Genomic DNA, 18,122 nt, shown 5'->3' with positions numbered 1-18,122 from the left:
AGCGCTGCAGCCAGAGCGTGCTGCGGACCCAAAGCCTCTCCTGCATTGGTCTAGCACCCTCCCCCACTCTCCCTATCCCCCACTCGATTCCAGCCTCAACTGCGCAAGCGCGGATCCGACGGCCATCTTACGTACGTATCGTATCAATTCTTTAAACTAAAAGTTTTTTCCTTCTTTGTTGTAAACGTTAAAAAAAAATCTAAATTCCCGTCACTCTGGCGGGTGCCACCACTGGCAGTGATCGTGACCCCCCCTCCCTCATTGGCCGCCACTTGAGCAGATCCCATTGTGATGTCACACGCTGAACATAGCAAGCAATCGGTTTAATAAGTTAATTTTTAAACTTTAAAACCTCTCTACCTTTAAAAATACGACCAATTTGAATGAAACTTTGTTGAACACTCCCCAGGACAATGGTGAGCAAGGTGGTCCTAAAATTGTCACGCTATCGTGTGTGTGTGAAAACCACACACATAAACAAACGAAACAAACAAGCGCACAATATACGGAACAAACAAGATGAGAGTTTTAGTAATATACTAGACCAAGTGGGTTTCCTCGTAGGGTTTCCATTGTGACGTTGGGAAATCGCGTTTTTTCTTTAAAATAAATTGTCTCTTAAAAAAAAAAAAATGAATCTCAATGAGGGGGAGAGGAGGGGTGGGGGTGGAGCGTGGACGAAGAGGGGTGGGTGAAGAGGGGGGAATGGGGTGGGGGAAGGGAAAAGGTAGAGGGAGCCACTGACACCGTCCTATCAGCGGCCATCTTCATTCTCCTTCACTGTGGTGCCGTGCTCCTCCAGGGGAGGGGGAGCGCAATTAAAGGCGGTACAGGGAATGGGAGAGGGTGTGACCGAGGAGCCCTGGACCCAAATCCTCTCCTGTATTGGTGTAGCACCCTCAACCCCCCTTATCCGCCCCCCCCCTCCCTACCCCCACTCTCCCATCATCTGACCCCCTTGCCCCCCACCCCCTCTTCCCCCAGCCCCTGCTGTCCCCTTACCCCACCCCTCCCCCCACCCCCACTCTTCCCTCCTCCCCAACCCACCCCACCCTCCTCCCCAGTCCCTCTCCCTCCCACCCCCACTCTCTGCTCCTCACAACCTCCCCCTCCCCCCACTCCCCCCCATCACCACCCCCGCTGTTCCCCTCCCCAGTCCCACTCTCCCTCCCACCCCAACTCTCTGCTCCTCCCACCAGCCTCCCATTCTCCTCCACAGCCCCTCTCACTCTCCCCCAATCCCCCCTCTCCTCACCCTCCACTCGCCCCACCCCCATTCTGACTGTCCCCTTCCCCCCACTGTTCCCTCTTCCCCACCCACTGTCCCCCTTCCCCCCACGCCCTCTCCCAGCCTCCCCCACCCCCTCCTCCCCTTTCACTCTCACTATCCCCGTCCCCCCACCCACCCTTTCCCTCCCTCCCCTTCTTCCCTGACCCCCACTGTCCCTCTTCCCCCACCCCCACTCTCTCTTCCCCCCACCACCACCCCCTTCCCCAGTCCCACCCTCCATTCTCTCCTCCCCAGCCACACTCTCACTCACCCCCACCTCTTTTTCCACCACCCCACCTCTTTTTCCACCACCCTCTCTCTCCTCCCCCACCCCCCACTCTCTCCTCCCCCACCCCCACTCTCTCCTCCCCCACCCTCTCCTCCCCTACCCCCACCCTCACCCCCCTCCTACCCCCCACCCCCCTCCGTGGAGCCGTTGGCGGCGAAAGGCACTTCCCGAGCGTGCAGGGAGGAGAAGGGAGCGCCGGACTACTCGAGTCGGGCGGCGGAGGTGGGACTAATCGCGGCGGGCGACGGCAGATCTGGGAGTGGGGAAAGGCGAGGGGAGAGGCGTAGTGGGAGACGTGCACAACATGGCGGGGCGTGAGGAGGAGAGCGGCCGCCATCTTTCTGAAGTCACGACGGGCCGTCGGTGGCAGCGGCCCTGGTCGACGCCGCCATCGGTGGAAGCGGCCGCTGAAGGAGGAGAAGCTGCCCGCTGCGCTGCGGCCTGTGTGCGGTAACGATGCGCTGGGCCCAGGCGGGAGGGGGGACTCGACGATCCCGTGGCGTGGGTTGAAGGGACGGAAGGGAAGGATGAGTGGACCATCAGTCTGACCATCTCCCTCCTGCTCGGGAGTGTCCCCCGGGTGTGGGAGACCGGGGAGAGGAGAGAGGAGCCCGTGATTGCGGGCGGGCGGCTCCGCTAATGGCGTCCATCTTGTTGGTGCGAGTGAGGAGAGGCCGTACATGCTATGTGGTGACGTCAGATGCATAGCGCTTTGAAAAATGTGTTTAGAAATGAAAGTTTGAAACGATAAAATGTCTGTAACTTAAAAAATATACGACCAATTTAAATAAAACTTGTTATAAACAGTCGACAGGACAGTGGTGATTAAGGTGGCGCTAAAATTGTGGCGCTGTGGTTTACCGTTGTGGCTGCAGGTCCACATGTTATACATATATCTGCATGAATTGTAGGGGAGGAGGGGGGGGGGGGGGGCGCGAGCTCATCTCACAGGCGCATTGTGACGTCACAAGCTGAAGACCTTCAATAAATCGGTTAGAAATTAAATGTTTAAACTTTAAAACCTCTCTAACTTAAAATATATACGACCAATTTAAATGAAAATATCATAAGCACCAGCGGGGAGAGTGGTGATTAAGGTGGTGCAAAAATTGTGGCGCAATGGTTTACCGTTTTGGCAAAATCACTGATACATAGATAGATACGGATATATATACAAGATCTGAGTTTTAGTATATAGAAAGATAGATAGAAGATAAATATATGTATATAGATGATAGATAGATAGTGATTCTGTCAGCGAAAAAAGTGGACTCTTAAGAAGATCCATCATAATCTTGTCAAATCACAGTGCAGATTCCAAGAATCATGTGATCTTATCCTGCTACTATTTCTTATGGTTTTACTGGGATGATAAGGTTAGGATTATGTTTGGAAAATTGTAAAATTTGTACAAAATCACATATTCTTACAACCAATGATGAAAAATTTCAAACTGAACCGCAACTGGATTTTCAGCAACAAATCCATTTTAAATGGCTTATTGATAGACTTCACACATTACTTTCCAATCTTAATTTGGAGAGACCAAACTCTGAATCCAAGTTTGTAGCATTCTATAATATTTTACCTTCATCCAAGTAGGAATCAATTAAACTCCCTCCAAGTTTCTTGATTACATGAACTGCTTCAAGGTTACCAGAACCTTTCAGTCTGACCACAGCTTCTACTGCCAAACGAGCAAAGTGATTTTTGTGATGGGTCAGCAGCTTGGATGACAGAGTGGTTCTAGCAATATTCATTAGGTCTTGATAGAATTTTACTTCATCATCCCTGATAATAGAAGGAGCAAGGATGATATTGTAAACATTCAGAATTATAAATTAGCAATACTATACATACAGAGCTTATTTTAGTTTATATTTAGATAATTTACATTATGTATATCAGTTTATAATTCTTGTAACAAGATAATTATACATGTAGGGTAAAACTGATAATCTACTACCTGACTATTCAGAAATCCCAATGGCTCAGCATCAGGCTCACTGGTTACCATGCTTCCTTTTTTCCCAGCTGGGCTCTAGTTCACACACTAACCTTAAAGTGACCAGTCTGGTTTCCCATACTCCCTTCAAATTTACAACATTCGCTGGGCAATCTATAATATTGAATAATTTCTAGGAAAATCAATTTAAAAATGTGTTGTGCAGTCCAATAGTCCAGCATCCAAGTCCCAAGTGTGTCAGATTATCTGAGTTTTACTGCAATAGATTCCACAGAACCAATGGGTCAACTGCAAATAGTTCAACTTTTATGGTCAATAATCATTGAATCCAAAACAAAATACCATTAATGATTTATGGCGTAAAAAATAATTTAATTGCAAAAAATCTTAAGCCTTCCAGTGTAGAATGAATAAATTTATGATTACACTTTGGCATCAGGATATCCACAGCAACTTAATCAAAACCATGAAATTCAATATGCATTATTTCTCATACTCTGATCCAAAGTAATCAAGTTATCAATTTCACATACCCATCCTCCCACTTATCTACCTTGTCTTCCCCCAAACTATATCTTTTTTTCTATTCCTCTCACCCAATTTATTTTCTCTTCTTTATTTCTTCTGCTTATCGCCTACTCCTTTCTCCGGTCCCCCATTTACGCCCTCCACCTGTCCCTTCTACCAACCGTCCCTCCCTCTGGTTCTACATTTCACTCCCCACCATTGGTTACCATCTCCACCTTTCCTTCCCCCAGACTCATCTGCCAATCAGCCCTCCTTAACTGGATCCACCTATTACTTGCCAGCTCTTGCAACACCCTTTCTCATCACCTTTCTATCAACTATCTCCTCTCTACATCAGTCTGAAGAAAGGTCCCAACCCAAAGCCTCGTCTATCTATTCCCTCCATAGATGAGACCCACTGATTTCCCCCAGAAATTTAGTTTTTGCTCAAGATTCCAGCATTTGCAATCTCTTGTACCTCCATGATAAAGAGAGTGTCTGATTATGGAGAATTAGATTAATGCACCGAATAAGTATTTTTTGCACTAATTTTGAGCAAGTTTGAATCATTTGCTGCAGCACATTCAGACTCGGGCCTGTTCTCACAGCCAGTGTATTTATGCGATTGGTCCATTTGAATTTTTGACCTACTGCATGTTGATGGCAATAATAATATCATAGGTTGGTGATAAGTTAATTTTTTTATGGCAGAAATATTACTTGCTACCTATTTATTCCAGATTTTACTTTACCTTGCTGTAAGAAGGCAATGTCTGGTTAATCTGCTGTGAGGTTGTAGAATGAACTCAACCATCAGTGAACATCTGCAATTCTGAAACAACGATGGGAGTAGACTTGTTGATGAAGCAGCTGAATATGGTTGGGCCTTGAACACTGTGGTTGGCATAAGGGACCTTCAACAACTATTATTCATGCTTTCTCCTATAATTGTGGTGCCATCCCCTAGGTTTCCATTCACTCTATTTTTCCAGGGTTTCTTAACAAGTGAGTCATGTTTTGTTGCCAAGGACGATCACTCAACCAAACCCTTTAAACCACATTTGAACCAAGTCGCCGATCAATAAACATTGATGTACAAGTTACTGGAGAGAAGTTCCACCCGACAGTTCTGTTGTCGGCATCTTCCAGCATTCTGCTGATGATTATGAATACGCCGATTGGGCAGTACTTCCCTGGACAAAGCACATCTACATAACTTACTAAATTGTCAATCAGATGATGATTACAGCTGTAATTTTACCTAAATAGCTTTTCTATAGGTGCGGCTAGATTTGTAGTCTGGATGCTGTCTGGACCTACAACCTTTACTGAATCTAGTATTCCCAGCTACTTCTTGTTATTATGTGGCACAAATCAAATTGACTGAAGACTGATTTGACTGAAGATCAGGAGGAACTCAAAATGATCATCCATGAGGTATTTGATAACGAATGATATTCAGTCCCTTGCAAGGGGTGACATAGAATCAGGAGGTGTAGAATCAGTATGGACAGAACTGAGGAATAGTAAGGTTAAAAAGACCCTAATGGGAGTTATCTACAGGCCCCCAAACAGTAGCGTGGATATAGGGTGCAAGTTGAATCAAGAGTTAAAATTGGCATGTCGCAAAGATAATGCAAAGATAATGGTTATGGGAGATTTCAACATGCAGGTAGACTGGGAAAATCAGCTTGGTGATGGACCCCAAGAAAGGGAGTTTGTAGAGTGCCTCCGAGATGGATTCTTAGAGCAGCTTATACTGGACAATAGGTGCAGTAGGCCATTCGGCCCTTCGAGCCAGCACCGACATTCAAAGTGATCATGGCTGATCATTCACAATCAGTACCCCGATCCTGCCCTCGCCCCATACCCCCTGACTCCGCTATCATTAAGAGCTCTATCTAGCTCTCTCTTGAAAGCATCCAGAGAATTGGCCTCCACTGCCTTCTGAGGCAGAGAATTCCACAGATTTACAACTCTCTGACTGAAAAAGTTTTTCCTCATCTCTGTTCTAAATGGCCTACCCCTTATTCTTAAACTGTGGTCCCTGGTTCTGGACTCCCCCAACATTGGGAACATTTTTCCTGCCTCTAGCATGTTCAATCCCTTAATAATCTTATATGTTTTAATAAGATCCCCTCTCATCCTTCTAAATTCCAGTGTATACAAGCCTAGTCGCTCCAGTCTTTCAACATATGACAGTCCCGCCATTCCGGGAATTAACCTAGTGAACCTACGCTGCACTCCCTCAATAGCAAGAATGTCCTTCCTCAAATTTGGAGACCAAAACTGCACACAGTACTCCAGGTGCAGTCTCACGAGGGCCCTGTACAACTGCAGAAGGATCTCTTTGCTCCTATACTCAACTTCTCTTGTCATAAAGGCCAACATGCCATTAGCTTTCTTCACTGTCTGCTGTACCTGCATGCTAACTTTAAGTGACTGATGCACAAGGACACCCAGATCTCTTTGTACTTCCCCATTTCCTAACTTCCCCATTTCCTAACAGCCTACCAGGGAGAAGGTAATTCTGGATTTAGTGTTGTGTACGGATTTGATAAGGGAACTCAAGGTTAAAGAGCCATTAGGAGGTAGTGATCATAATATCATGTTTTAATCTACAATTTGAGAGGAAGATGGGAAAATCGGAAGTGTCCATATTGCAGTTGAGCAAGGGGGACTATGGAGGCATGTAGGTGGAGCTGGCCAGAGTTGACTGGAAAGAGTCCCTAGCAGGGAAGAAGGTGAAACAACAATGGCAGGTATTTCTGGGAATAATACAGAAGGTGCAGTTCATTGCAAAGAGGAAGAAAGATTCTAAGGGGAGTAAGAGGCAACTGTGGCTGACAAGGGAAGTCAGGGACAGTATAAAAATAAAAGAGAAGTATAACATAGCAAAGATGAGCGGGAAGCCAGAGGAGTGGGACTCTTTTAAAGAGCAACAGAAGATAACTGAAAAGGCACTAAGGGGGGAAAAGATGATGTACTCAGGTAAGCTAGCCAAGAATATAAAGGAGGATAATAAAAGCTTCTTTAGGTATGTGAAGAGGAAAAAAATAGTTAAGACAAATGTGGGTCCCTTGAAGACAGAAGCAGGTGAATTTATTATGGGAAACAAGGAAATGGCCGACGAGTTGAACAGGTACTTTGGATCTGTCTTCATTAAGGAAGACACAAACAATCTCCCAGATGTACTAGTGGATAGAGGTCCTAGGGTGATGGAGGAACTGAAGGATATTCACATTAGGCAGGAAATAGGGTTGGGTAGACTGATGGGACTGAAGGCTGATAAATCCCCAGGGCCTGATTGTCTGCATCGCAGGGTACTTAAGGAAGTGGCTCTAGAAATCGTGGACGCATTGGTGATCATTTTCTAATGTTCTATAGATTCAGGATCAGTTCCCGTGGATTGGAGGGTAGCTAATGTTATCCCACTTTTTAAGAAAGGAGGGAGAGAAAAAACAGGAAATTATAGACCAGTTAGCCTGACATCAGTGGTGGGGAAAATCCTGGAGTCAATTATAAAAGAAGAAATTGCGGAACATTTGGATAGCAGTAACAGGATCGTTCTGAGTCAGCATGGATTTACTAAGCGGAAATCATGCTTGACTAATCTTCTGGAATTTTTTGAGAATGTAACTCGGAAAATGGACAAGGGAGAGCCAGTGGATGTGGTGTACCTCGACTTTCAGAAAGCCTTTGACAAGGTTCCACATAGGAGATTGGTGGGCAAAATTAGAGCACATGGTATTGGAGGTAGGGTACTGACATGGATAGAAAGTTGGTTGACAGACAGAAAGCAAAGAGTGGGGATAAATGGGCCCCTTTCAGAATGGCAGGCAGTGACTAGTGGGGTACCGCAAGGCTCGGTGTTGGGACCGCAGCTATTTACAATATACATCAATGACTTGGATGAAGGGATTAAAAGTACCATTAGCAAATTTGCAGATGATACAAAGCTGGGTGGCAGTGTGAACTGTGAGGAAGATGCTATGAGGTTGCAGGGTGACTTGGACAGGTTGTGTGAGTGGGCGGATGCTTGGCAGATGCAGTTTAATGTGGATAAGTGTGAGGTTATCCACTTTGGTGGTAAGAATAGGAAGGCAGATTATTATCTGAATGATGTCCAGTTAGGAGCAAAGAGGTCTTTCTGCAGTTGTACAGGGCCCTAGTGAGACCACACATGGAGTACTGTGTGCAGTTTTGGTCTCCAAATTTGAGGAAGGATATTCTTGCTATTGAGGGCGTGCAGAGTAGGTTTACTAGGTTAATAACCGGAATGGCGGGACTGTCATATGTTGAAAGACTGGAGCGACTAGGCTTGTGTACACTGGAATTTAGAAGGATGAGAGGGGATCTTATCGAAACGTATAAGATTATTAAGGGGTTGGACACATGTTCCCAATGTTGGGGGGAGTCCAGAACCAGGGGCCACAGTTTAAGAATAAGAGGTAGGCCATTTAGAACAGAGATGAGGAAAAACTTTTTCAGTCAGAGAGTTGTGAATCTGTGGAATTCTCTGCCTCAGAGGGCAGTGGAGGCCAATTCTCTGAATACATTCAAGAGCGAGCTAGATAGAGCTCTTAAGGATAGTGGAGTCAGGGGGTATGGGGAGAAAGCAGGAACGGGGTACTGATTGAGAATGATCAGCCATGATCACATTGAATGGCGGTGCTGGCTCGAAGGGCCGAATGACCTACTCCTGCACCTATTGTCTATTGGATATAGGCATCACAAGATGCTGGAGTAACTCAGCAGGTCAGGCAGCATCTTAGAGAGAAGGAATGGGTGACGTTTCGGGTCGAGACCCTTCTTCAGACCCAATCCGAAACCTCACCCATGCCTTCTCTCCAAGGTGCTGCCTGACCTGCTGAGTTACTCCAGCATTTTGATACCTTCGATTTGTACCAGCATCTGCAGTTATTTTCCTACACAACTTGCCAGTGGATGTAGCGTACCTGGACTTTCAGAAAGCCTTTGATAAGGTTCCACATAGGAGATTAGTGGGCAAAATTAGAGCACATGGTATTTGGGGTAGGGTACTGACATGGATAGAAAATTGGTTGGCAGACAGGAAACAAAGAGCAGGGATTAACGGGCCCCTTTCAGTATGGCAGGCAGTGACTAATGGGGTACCGCAAGGCTCGGTGCTGGGACCACAGCTATTTACAATATACATTAATGACTTAGATGAAGGGATTAAACGTTTGCAGATGACACAAAGCTGGGTGGCAGTGTGAACTGTGAGTGAGGAGAATGCTATGAGGATGCAGCATGACTTGGACAGGTTGTGTGAGTGGGCAGATACATGGCAGATGCAGTTTCATGTGGATAAATGTGAGGTTATCCACGTTGGTGGTAAGGACAGGAAGACAGATTATTATCTGAATGGTGTTGTTAGGAAAAGGGAAAGTACAAAGAGATCTGATTGTCCTTGTTCATCAGTCACTGAAAGTAAGCATGCAGGTACAGCAGGCAGTGAAGAAAGCTAATGGCATGTTAACCTTTATGACAAGAGGAGTTGAGTATAGGAGCAAAGAGGTCCTTCTGCAGTTGTACAGGGCCCTGGTGAGACCGCACCTGGAGTACTGTGTGCAGTTTTGGTCTCCAAATTTGAGGAAGGACATTCTTGTTATTGAGGGAGTGCAGCGTAAGTTCACTAGGTTAATTCCCGGAATGGCGGGACTGTTGTATGTTGAAAGACTGGAGCGACTAGGCTTGTATACACTGGAATTAAGAAGGATGAGAGGGGATCTTATTGAAACATATAAGATTATTAAGGGATTGGACACGCTAGAGGCAGGAAACATGTTCCCAATGTTGGGGGTGTCGAGAACCAGGGGCCACAGTTTAAGAATAAGGGGTAGGCCATTTAGAATGGAGATAAGGAAAAACTTTTTCACCCAGAGAGTTGTGAATTTGTGGAATTCTCTGCCTCAGAAGGCAGTGGAGGCCAATTCCCTGGATGCTATCAAGAGAGAGTTAGAGCTCTTAATGATAGCTGAGTCTGGAGGTATGGGGAGCGGGCAGGAACGGGGTACTAATTGTGAATGATCAGCCATGATCACATTGAATGGCGGCTCGAAGGGCCAAATGGCCCACTCCTGCACCTATTGTCTATTTCTGCCTGAACATGGTTGTAAGTGCTTCATCCTTACTGTTCTAAATTACAGCAGGTACAGTCGGCTGAATGATCCATTTCTGTACTCCAAAACAGTCATTTTTAATTACCGCCGAGATTTAGACTTCAAACATAATACATCAAAATGTCTTGTGATCTTTGTACATGATTTGGGTCATCCCCAAATAGATTTGTTGGAATCAAACCCATTAATATGATTCTCTATTCACATCAATCCTTCCTATTACACAACTGCTTTTTGCATCGACTCGTGGCCTACTATACTCTTGCAAGTTTGGAGTTTCTCCTTTTGTTACAATATACTACCTAATAAGAATAGTTCATCAGTAATCTTATCCAACCAACGGTTTCAACCCCTACCTGCCACCATTTGAAGAACTCTTCAATCTCATTTCTGTTTTAATGTTAAAACAACAACATATTCTTATGTTTTAAACTTGATTCCATTATTATTAAATCTAATGTCCCTTTATGATTTAAACTAGATCTCAGTTCCTAAGTATTAATGTACTCAGGTTTTGCCCTCGTTTCCATCAATATAGATGAATGTGTGTATGTTTTTTCCTTGTTAAGATGATGATCACTTTCCTTTTTCTACATTATTAAGCCTCTCTTACTAACTTAAATTCTACCAATACACAAGACTGGCATTTAGTTAATACCAATATGGCACAATGATGCAGTGACTCAAATGGTCAGCCCTCATACCAGACACAACTCCAGTGAATTTCATCATTCCAAATTAACCACCAAATCAATCTAGTTGGTGAAAAAGCACTGCGTTTGATGCTTCTCACCTCGACACATACATGTACAAAAGCTGGAGACACAGGGTACTGAACTATGCCAGGCTACTGATCTGTATGGAGTATGAGATGGAGTGAACCAGTGGATAAACAAAACAAAAAAATAGTTTCGCTTATGAGATCAATGGTATTTTGTACGTGAGGTAGTGTAACCATACCAATTAATTACAATGCACTTGAGGAATCAAATAACAAATCAACCCACTTGAGGAAAATAGTACCGATTATGAATTATGAGCTGTTTGTTCAATTTTCTTGAAAAATAAGAACTATCTGAGAATTCTCCCAGCTGTCTGAAAAGCAAAAAATTTGTAACATGTATTCACCAATGGATACCAAAATCTCAAAACTAACATATCTGGACAAAAGATACAAGAGTTTCAGCTCACACCATATATCACCGATTCTGAAACAGGCACATTCAAGTAGTCTCCTCAGCAAAAGAAAAAAAAGTTGAAAATAATTTTACCCATGATCCACTGCTGCTTTTTTCAAAGCATCTCTTGCGGCTTGGGTTGCTTTTCTCCAGCCTGCAATGATCGTCTGAGGATGAAGTTTTTTGGAAATAAGCAATTCTGCTTCCTAAAAAAACAAGACAATCTGTATCATCATGTCATTAAAAAACATTTCATACCACGATCATTACAATATTTCACTAGAATAGCCAATTTCATTAACTGCAACCGGAACATTACTTAGAAACACTGGATAACACATTAATTCAAGATTTAATATACTTTTTTCTTGAAAACAACTTGAGGAAACATTCTTTGCATTAAGAATGTTGATGAGCTTGAAGCTTATAAGTTCATTTGAAGATTCATTGGAAGTTTGGGATTTGCATTTTCATATGGAAACTCCAATGACGAGAGGAAATTGTGCAGGAAAATAAACCTAAGCCTTTTCCCTCATTTTTGAGCAACAGTTGCAATTCCAGACTGAAAGTATGCCACTTACTCTCAAGAGCTCAGCTGTCAATACTGTCACTGACGTTGTTCCATCCCCAACTTCTTCATCCTGTACCCTGGAAAGCTCTATTAGTAAGAAAACATGTCAATCAGAAAAGATATTCGTAAGAAAAACCTCAATGTTAATTACAACTGTTTTTGTCCCCAGCAATTCTATACACCATCAAGCAACTACATAAACAAAGTTGCAAACTTGACAAAAACAATTTTGAATTATTTCACACAAGACTATGAATGACATTAACTCATTGTGAAGCCTTGGGCTAATGCTGTCCCTCATGTACATATTCACACCTGTGGGTTCAACTGGTTTGGAGTATTCTTGATTATGTCACTACTGGCAGAACATGATAACATTTATCAAAGAAACTTTCAATCTGATTTTTGATATATTGGGAAGATGTATCATAAGGAACCCTTAAAACCAGGTTGATTTTTATCACAAAGAAGGAAAAAAATGAAATGTATGATCAGAAGAACAGAATTATTTAAAATTTATGAAAATCTTTCCTATGAATATCATTACAAGGATTGTTTAAATTTTATCTAACAAAGGACCAACTCACCAACCAAAATTCTCGCAGCTGGATTATCAACACCAATGGCTTTAAGAATTGTTGCTCCATCGTTGGTCACCGTCACAGAACTGTCCCTTCCCCCACTCAACAGTATCTTATCCTGGAATAAACATTTATTTCTTAGTACAAGGGGTTGTTGTGGAACAATTAATACATACATACCCCAATATATTCCCCCCATAAATCTTCTATGTTACAATTATGATTATGATTAAGTAGTACAAATTTGCAGTAGGTAAATTGAAAAGTGCACAAAATCTGCATTAAATTGTCCAGATTTTGTAGAAAGTCGGATTTTTTTTACTTGCCATGCCTTTTGGTCCCAATGTACTTTTAACCAAGTCTCCAACTGCAATGGCGCCAACAAAGGAAGACTGAAAGAAATCATATACATTATGTTGATAGGATGATGTCTGTTTATAGAACTTAGCTAACTTGCAACAAGAGAAAGCCAAATGTTCTGACTGAGCATTGAGCAATTCTATCTCAGCCCCAAAAGTTCCCTAAAACGACTACTTTTTTAAAAACCACGAGTAAATAAAAATATTTGGTTTGTGATGTGATGGTCTGACAATGAAGAAAGGAATAATTACTTAGATTCCAAATTAGAGTCATAAAAACGTTATTATTCAAGTGGCATTGTAAATCTTCTCCACTGGGCAGCATGGTGGCGCAGTGATATAGTCACTGCCTTACTGTGCCAGAGACCCAGGTTCGATCCTGACTAAAAGTACTGTCTGTACGGAAATTGTACATTCTCCCCGTGACCTGCATGGGTTTTCTCCGGGAGCTCCGAATTCCTCTCACTCTAAAGACGTACAGGTTTGTAGGCTAATTAGCTCGTTAAAATTGTATATTGTCCCTAGTGTGTGTGTAGGATGGCATTAGTGCGGGGTTCACTTGTCGGCACGGATGCGGTGGGCCAAAGGGCCTGTTTCCATGCTGAATCTCTAAAATTATTTAATTGATCACATTTTTGAGAATCAAAAAAGGTATTACTTTGAAAACTTACCAGACGGGCTGTTTCAGCTCTCTCTTCATCAGCACCTGTTTTGAAGATGTTTACAGGAGCAAGTGAAAGGGAAGCCTGGCAAAAGTGGTACAAATTTAAATATCATGTCATTCCAAGTTTCGAATACAATTGTACTGAGAAGTCAAATCACAAATATTTGTTTGATTACAACAAATGTAGACACATTTACATGCAAATATCACTGAAACAACTTTCTCTTTAGCCTACAGGAAAATTAGCTTTGCAGTAGATGAATGAAAATACAGGGGATTATCAGCTATGCAGTGGCTGTCACTGCTGGTTCGAAGACAGTTTTCAAAAGCAAATGCCCTGGCTACTCCCAAACATCAGAGCAAGGAAATCCCTTGTCCAATGGCAACCGCTGCAATGTCATCCAGCCAGTTAAACAGTTCTCTTCGAAATAAAAATTTCAAAGACACCAAACAATTGTGGGCTGAAGCAAAAATATCAAAACAATTAACTTTAAAATCAATATTAATTAAAATTACTTTGGAGTGGCTTACAGCTAAACAATGCCAAACCCTGCTGACATGGCTGGTAATTTGCTGGCATAAGGTCTTCCCACATAATTAATTAATGATTGGTATAACTGTAACTCCTTTCAGGTTAGGCAGAGGTTCACTTGCACTTCCTCCAACCTCATCTACTGTATCCGTTGTTCAAGATGTGGACTCTTATACATCGGCGAGACCAAACGTAGACTGGGCAATCATTTCGCTGAACACGTTCGTCCAGTCTGGCTGAACCTACCTGATCTCCCGGTTCCTAAACACTTTAATTCTCATTCCCATTCCCACACACACCTTTCCGTCCTAGGTCTCCTCCATTGTCAGAGTGAGGCTGAATGCAAATTGGAGAAACAGCATCTCATATTTTGCTTGGGCAGCTTACAGCCGAGTGGTGTGAATATTCCCTCTCTCTCTCTCTCTCTCTCTATTCCGTCCCCACCCAAGTCACACCAGCTTCTTGTTTTCACCCAACAAACAGCTAACAATGGCGTGTTTCCTTTATCGTTGTTACTTTTTTGCATACTTTCATTCATTGTTCTTCTTCTCTCTACATCATCGTCTATATCTCTCGTTTCCCTTATCCCTAACTTGAAGGGCCTGAAGGGCCCTGACCCGAAACATTACCATTCCTTCTCTCCAGAGATGCTGCCTGTCCCGCTGAGTTACTCCAGCTTTTTGTGTCTATCTTTGGTTTAAACCAGCTGTTTCTTCCTACTCATGTAACTCTGCTACGTCTGTTCCACAGTACTGTAAAAGTCTGATAATCCTGTATCTAATTGTTCAGAAATCCCAATCATTTGGTATCTGTCTCTGTCTTATTAGCCTCAGTAACTGAACTGGTCTATAGCAGCCCATTCCAAAAGAGCGGGACCATGTTCTTGTGCTCGCGATATCGGTCCAGACTTAGGAGCAAATGCACGGGCAGAAATGGGATGGTCCATAATGTAGGCCAACATTTTTTTCCCGCAAGGGTATGGTGCTGCCCAGCTCGTTTTGTCAAACGTACCAGCTGAAACCAATATATAAAGAGATTGCTATATCCATGGAGATGTCATTCCCAACAGCTTTAGTGACATCTGCAGGATGTTCACGCTACTATCTCTTGAAAATAACAAATGTTATTCTGCAGCCCACGTTAGATACATGGGCTTACAAATACCATTCTATGAAACGTTAAAAAATTGAAACAAAATGAGTTGAGAGTATTAATAGGAATAACAAGCAACAATGTGGAGAAACTGCTAGACTGATCCCACAATTTTCCTGATGGCAATGGATTATTCATGTTTTATTAAGTTACACTGGAAAATGTGTCTATTTCTATGTCCCAATCCCCAACATTTCCAATAGAGATTTTTGCCTGGAGGGTTTTATCTTAGTATTACAAAACAATGAATTTACACATCAAAAACACTCAAATTTCAACCAATGACGAAGCTCCACTCCAACATTGTTGCTGTCAGGACACTGGAGGACAGTAGATTACTTCTTCAGGCCTTCACCCCGCAAAGGGTCAGCTCAATTAGCTCCAGTAATAATGATTGAGTGACCATTGGCGACAAGATCTAGTATAATTCAGTTACACCACACGGAAACATGCCCTTTACCCCAAATTGTCTATGCCGACCAAGGTGTCTTACCGATCTAGTCCCTCGTGCATGCGTTTGGCCCATATCCTTCTAAATATTTCCTATCCATGTATCTGTCCAAACATTTTTTAAACATTGCAATTGTACCTGCTCCAGGCAACTCATTCCATAGTTAGAAACATAGGAAATAGGTGCAGGAGGAGGCCATTCAGCCCTTTGAGCCAGCAATGCCATTCATTGTGATCATGGCTGACCATCCACAATCAATAACCTATGCCCAACTTCTCCCCATATCCCTTGATTCCACTAGCCCCCAGAGCTCTATTTAAATCTTTCTTAAATTCATCCAGTGATTTGGCCTCCACTGCCCTCTGTGGCAGAGAATTCCAAAAAATTCACAACTCTGGGTGAAAAAGTTCCTTCTCACCTGTTTTAAATGGCCTCCCCTTTATTCTAAGACTGTGGCCCCTGGTTCTGGACTCCCCCAACATTGGGAACATTTTTCCTGCATCTAGCTTGTCCAGTCCTTTTATAATTTTATATGTCTCTATAAGATCCCCTCTCATCCTTCTAAACTCCAGTGAATACAAGCCTAGTCTTTTCAATCTTTCCTCAATTGACAATCCCGCCATCCCAGGGATCAATCTCGTCATCCCAGGGATCAATCTCGTGAACCTACGCTGCACTACCTCAATTACAAGAATGTCATTCCTCAAATTAGGAGACTATACTATATGGGCGGCACGGTAGCGCAGCGGTAGAGTTGCTGCTTTACAGCGAAGGCAGCGCCGGAGACTCAGGTTCGATCCTGACTACGGGTGCTGCACTGTAAGGAGTTTGTACGTTCTCCCCGTGACCTGCGTGGGTTTTCTCCGAGATCTTCGGTTTCCTCCCACACTCCAAAGACGTACAGGTATGTAGGTTAATTGGCTGGGTAAATGTAAAAATTGTCCCTAGTGGGTGTAGGATAGTGTTAATGTACGGGGATCGCTGGGCGGCACGGACTTGGAGGGCCGAAAAGGCCTGTTTCCGGCTGTATATATATGATGATGATACACAATACTCCAGATGTGGTCTTACCAGGACCCTATGCAACTGCAGAAGAACCTCTTTACTCCTGTACTGAAATCCTCTTGTTATGAAGTCCAACCTGCCATTAGCTTTCTTCACTGCCTGCTGTACCTGCATGCCAACTTTCAGTGACTGGTGTACAAGGACATCCAGCTCGCTGCACTTCCCCCTTACCTAACCTGACACCATTGAGATAATAATCTGCCTCCTTGTTTTTGCCGCCAGAGTGAATAATCTCGCATTTATCTATATTATACTGCATCTGCCACTCACTCAACCTGTCACCCTGCAACCTCCTAACATCCTCTTCGCAGTTCACACTGCCACCCAGTTTTGGGTCATCCGCAAACTTGCTAGTGTTACTTCTAATTCCTTCTTCCAAATCATTAATATATATGGTAAACATATATATTGGTGAGTTCCCTCACCATCTGTGTGAATTACAATCCCGGAGAAGGGTTGAGGACTGACAATATATATCTTTGCCCCTCATGATTTTATAAACCTTTATAGTCACCCTTGAGCCTCCTTTGATAAAGGGAAAACAGTCCCAGCCTACCCAATCTTTCCTTATAAGTCAAACTCTCCAGTCTTAATATCGTTTGAGATTATTTTGTACACCCTTTCTAGCTTAATCACATCCTTCTCATTGTACAGCAACCAGAACTGCATCTGGAATAACATATACAATCTCACCAATGTCTTGTAGAGCTGTAACATGACATCCCAACTCTTGGAACTAATGCCTTGTCCAATAACAGCAAGTGTGGTATATACTTTTGTCACCTCCATATCTACCTGCGTCACTAGTTTCAGGTATCTACATACTTTACCCTAGTTCTCCCTGGTCTTCAAACCTCCCCAGGGCCCTTCGTTCACTGTGTCTGTCCTGGCCTGGTTTAACTTCCTAAAATGCATTACTTACATGGTCCATTTCCCCAGTTCTAGCCCAAGACCTTCGTCATTGTCCACCACAGCATCAATTTTAGTTTCTTCTGCAAACTTATGAATCATGTCACCAACATTCTAATGCAAATCATTAATACAAAATTCAACCGCTTATATTTACAAAGGGAATTGGTTAAGCAGTACTAATGGGCAAATATGATATTTTAAAACAGGCTCACGCTTCATTCAAAAAATATCTGCAGTCTTTTAATAATCAGGTAGAAAATTAATTAACTAAAATTTCACTTTTGAATTGTTTACAGGGGCAGAAGCTATGATGCCAATTACCATTAGCAACATCAAGACGTGCAGAAATCACCAGGTTCTTGTCAAAACAATGCTGAATATCCAATTGGCTTTAAGCAAGTTCATATCTTTTTCCATTTAACTTTGTATTCTTTTTCCATTATAATCTCTTGGCTAACAGTATTCTACACAATAGCAGC

General features: G+C 43.1%; 1 protein-coding gene across 2 annotated transcripts in view; it reads right to left on the bottom strand.

Annotated features, from left to right (window-relative positions):
• The window catches only part of cct2 (chaperonin containing TCP1, subunit 2 (beta)), a 34,017-nt gene that overhangs the window by 13,719 nt on the left and 2,176 nt on the right, over positions 1-18,122 (bottom strand). For both annotated transcript variants that reach the window (XM_078417318.1, XM_078417317.1), the window contains exons 2-7: positions 13,539-13,613; positions 12,835-12,900; positions 12,515-12,626; positions 11,938-12,014; positions 11,450-11,562; positions 3,148-3,350 (exon numbers count right to left, since the gene is read on the bottom strand). In XM_078417318.1, coding sequence (XP_078273444.1) covers positions 3,148-3,350; positions 11,450-11,562; positions 11,938-12,014; positions 12,515-12,626; positions 12,835-12,900; positions 13,539-13,613 — 646 coding nt within the window. The remainder of the gene's footprint in view (positions 1-3,147; positions 3,351-11,449; positions 11,563-11,937; positions 12,015-12,514; positions 12,627-12,834; positions 12,901-13,538; positions 13,614-18,122) is intronic.

This window comes from Rhinoraja longicauda, chromosome 20 (assembly GCF_053455715.1).
Source record: "Rhinoraja longicauda isolate Sanriku21f chromosome 20, sRhiLon1.1, whole genome shotgun sequence".
Taxonomy (NCBI): domain Eukaryota; kingdom Metazoa; phylum Chordata; class Chondrichthyes; order Rajiformes; family Arhynchobatidae; genus Rhinoraja; species Rhinoraja longicauda.
The sequence above is the reverse complement of the archived record's forward strand: the minus strand, read 5'-3'. Positions and strand labels throughout refer to the sequence as shown.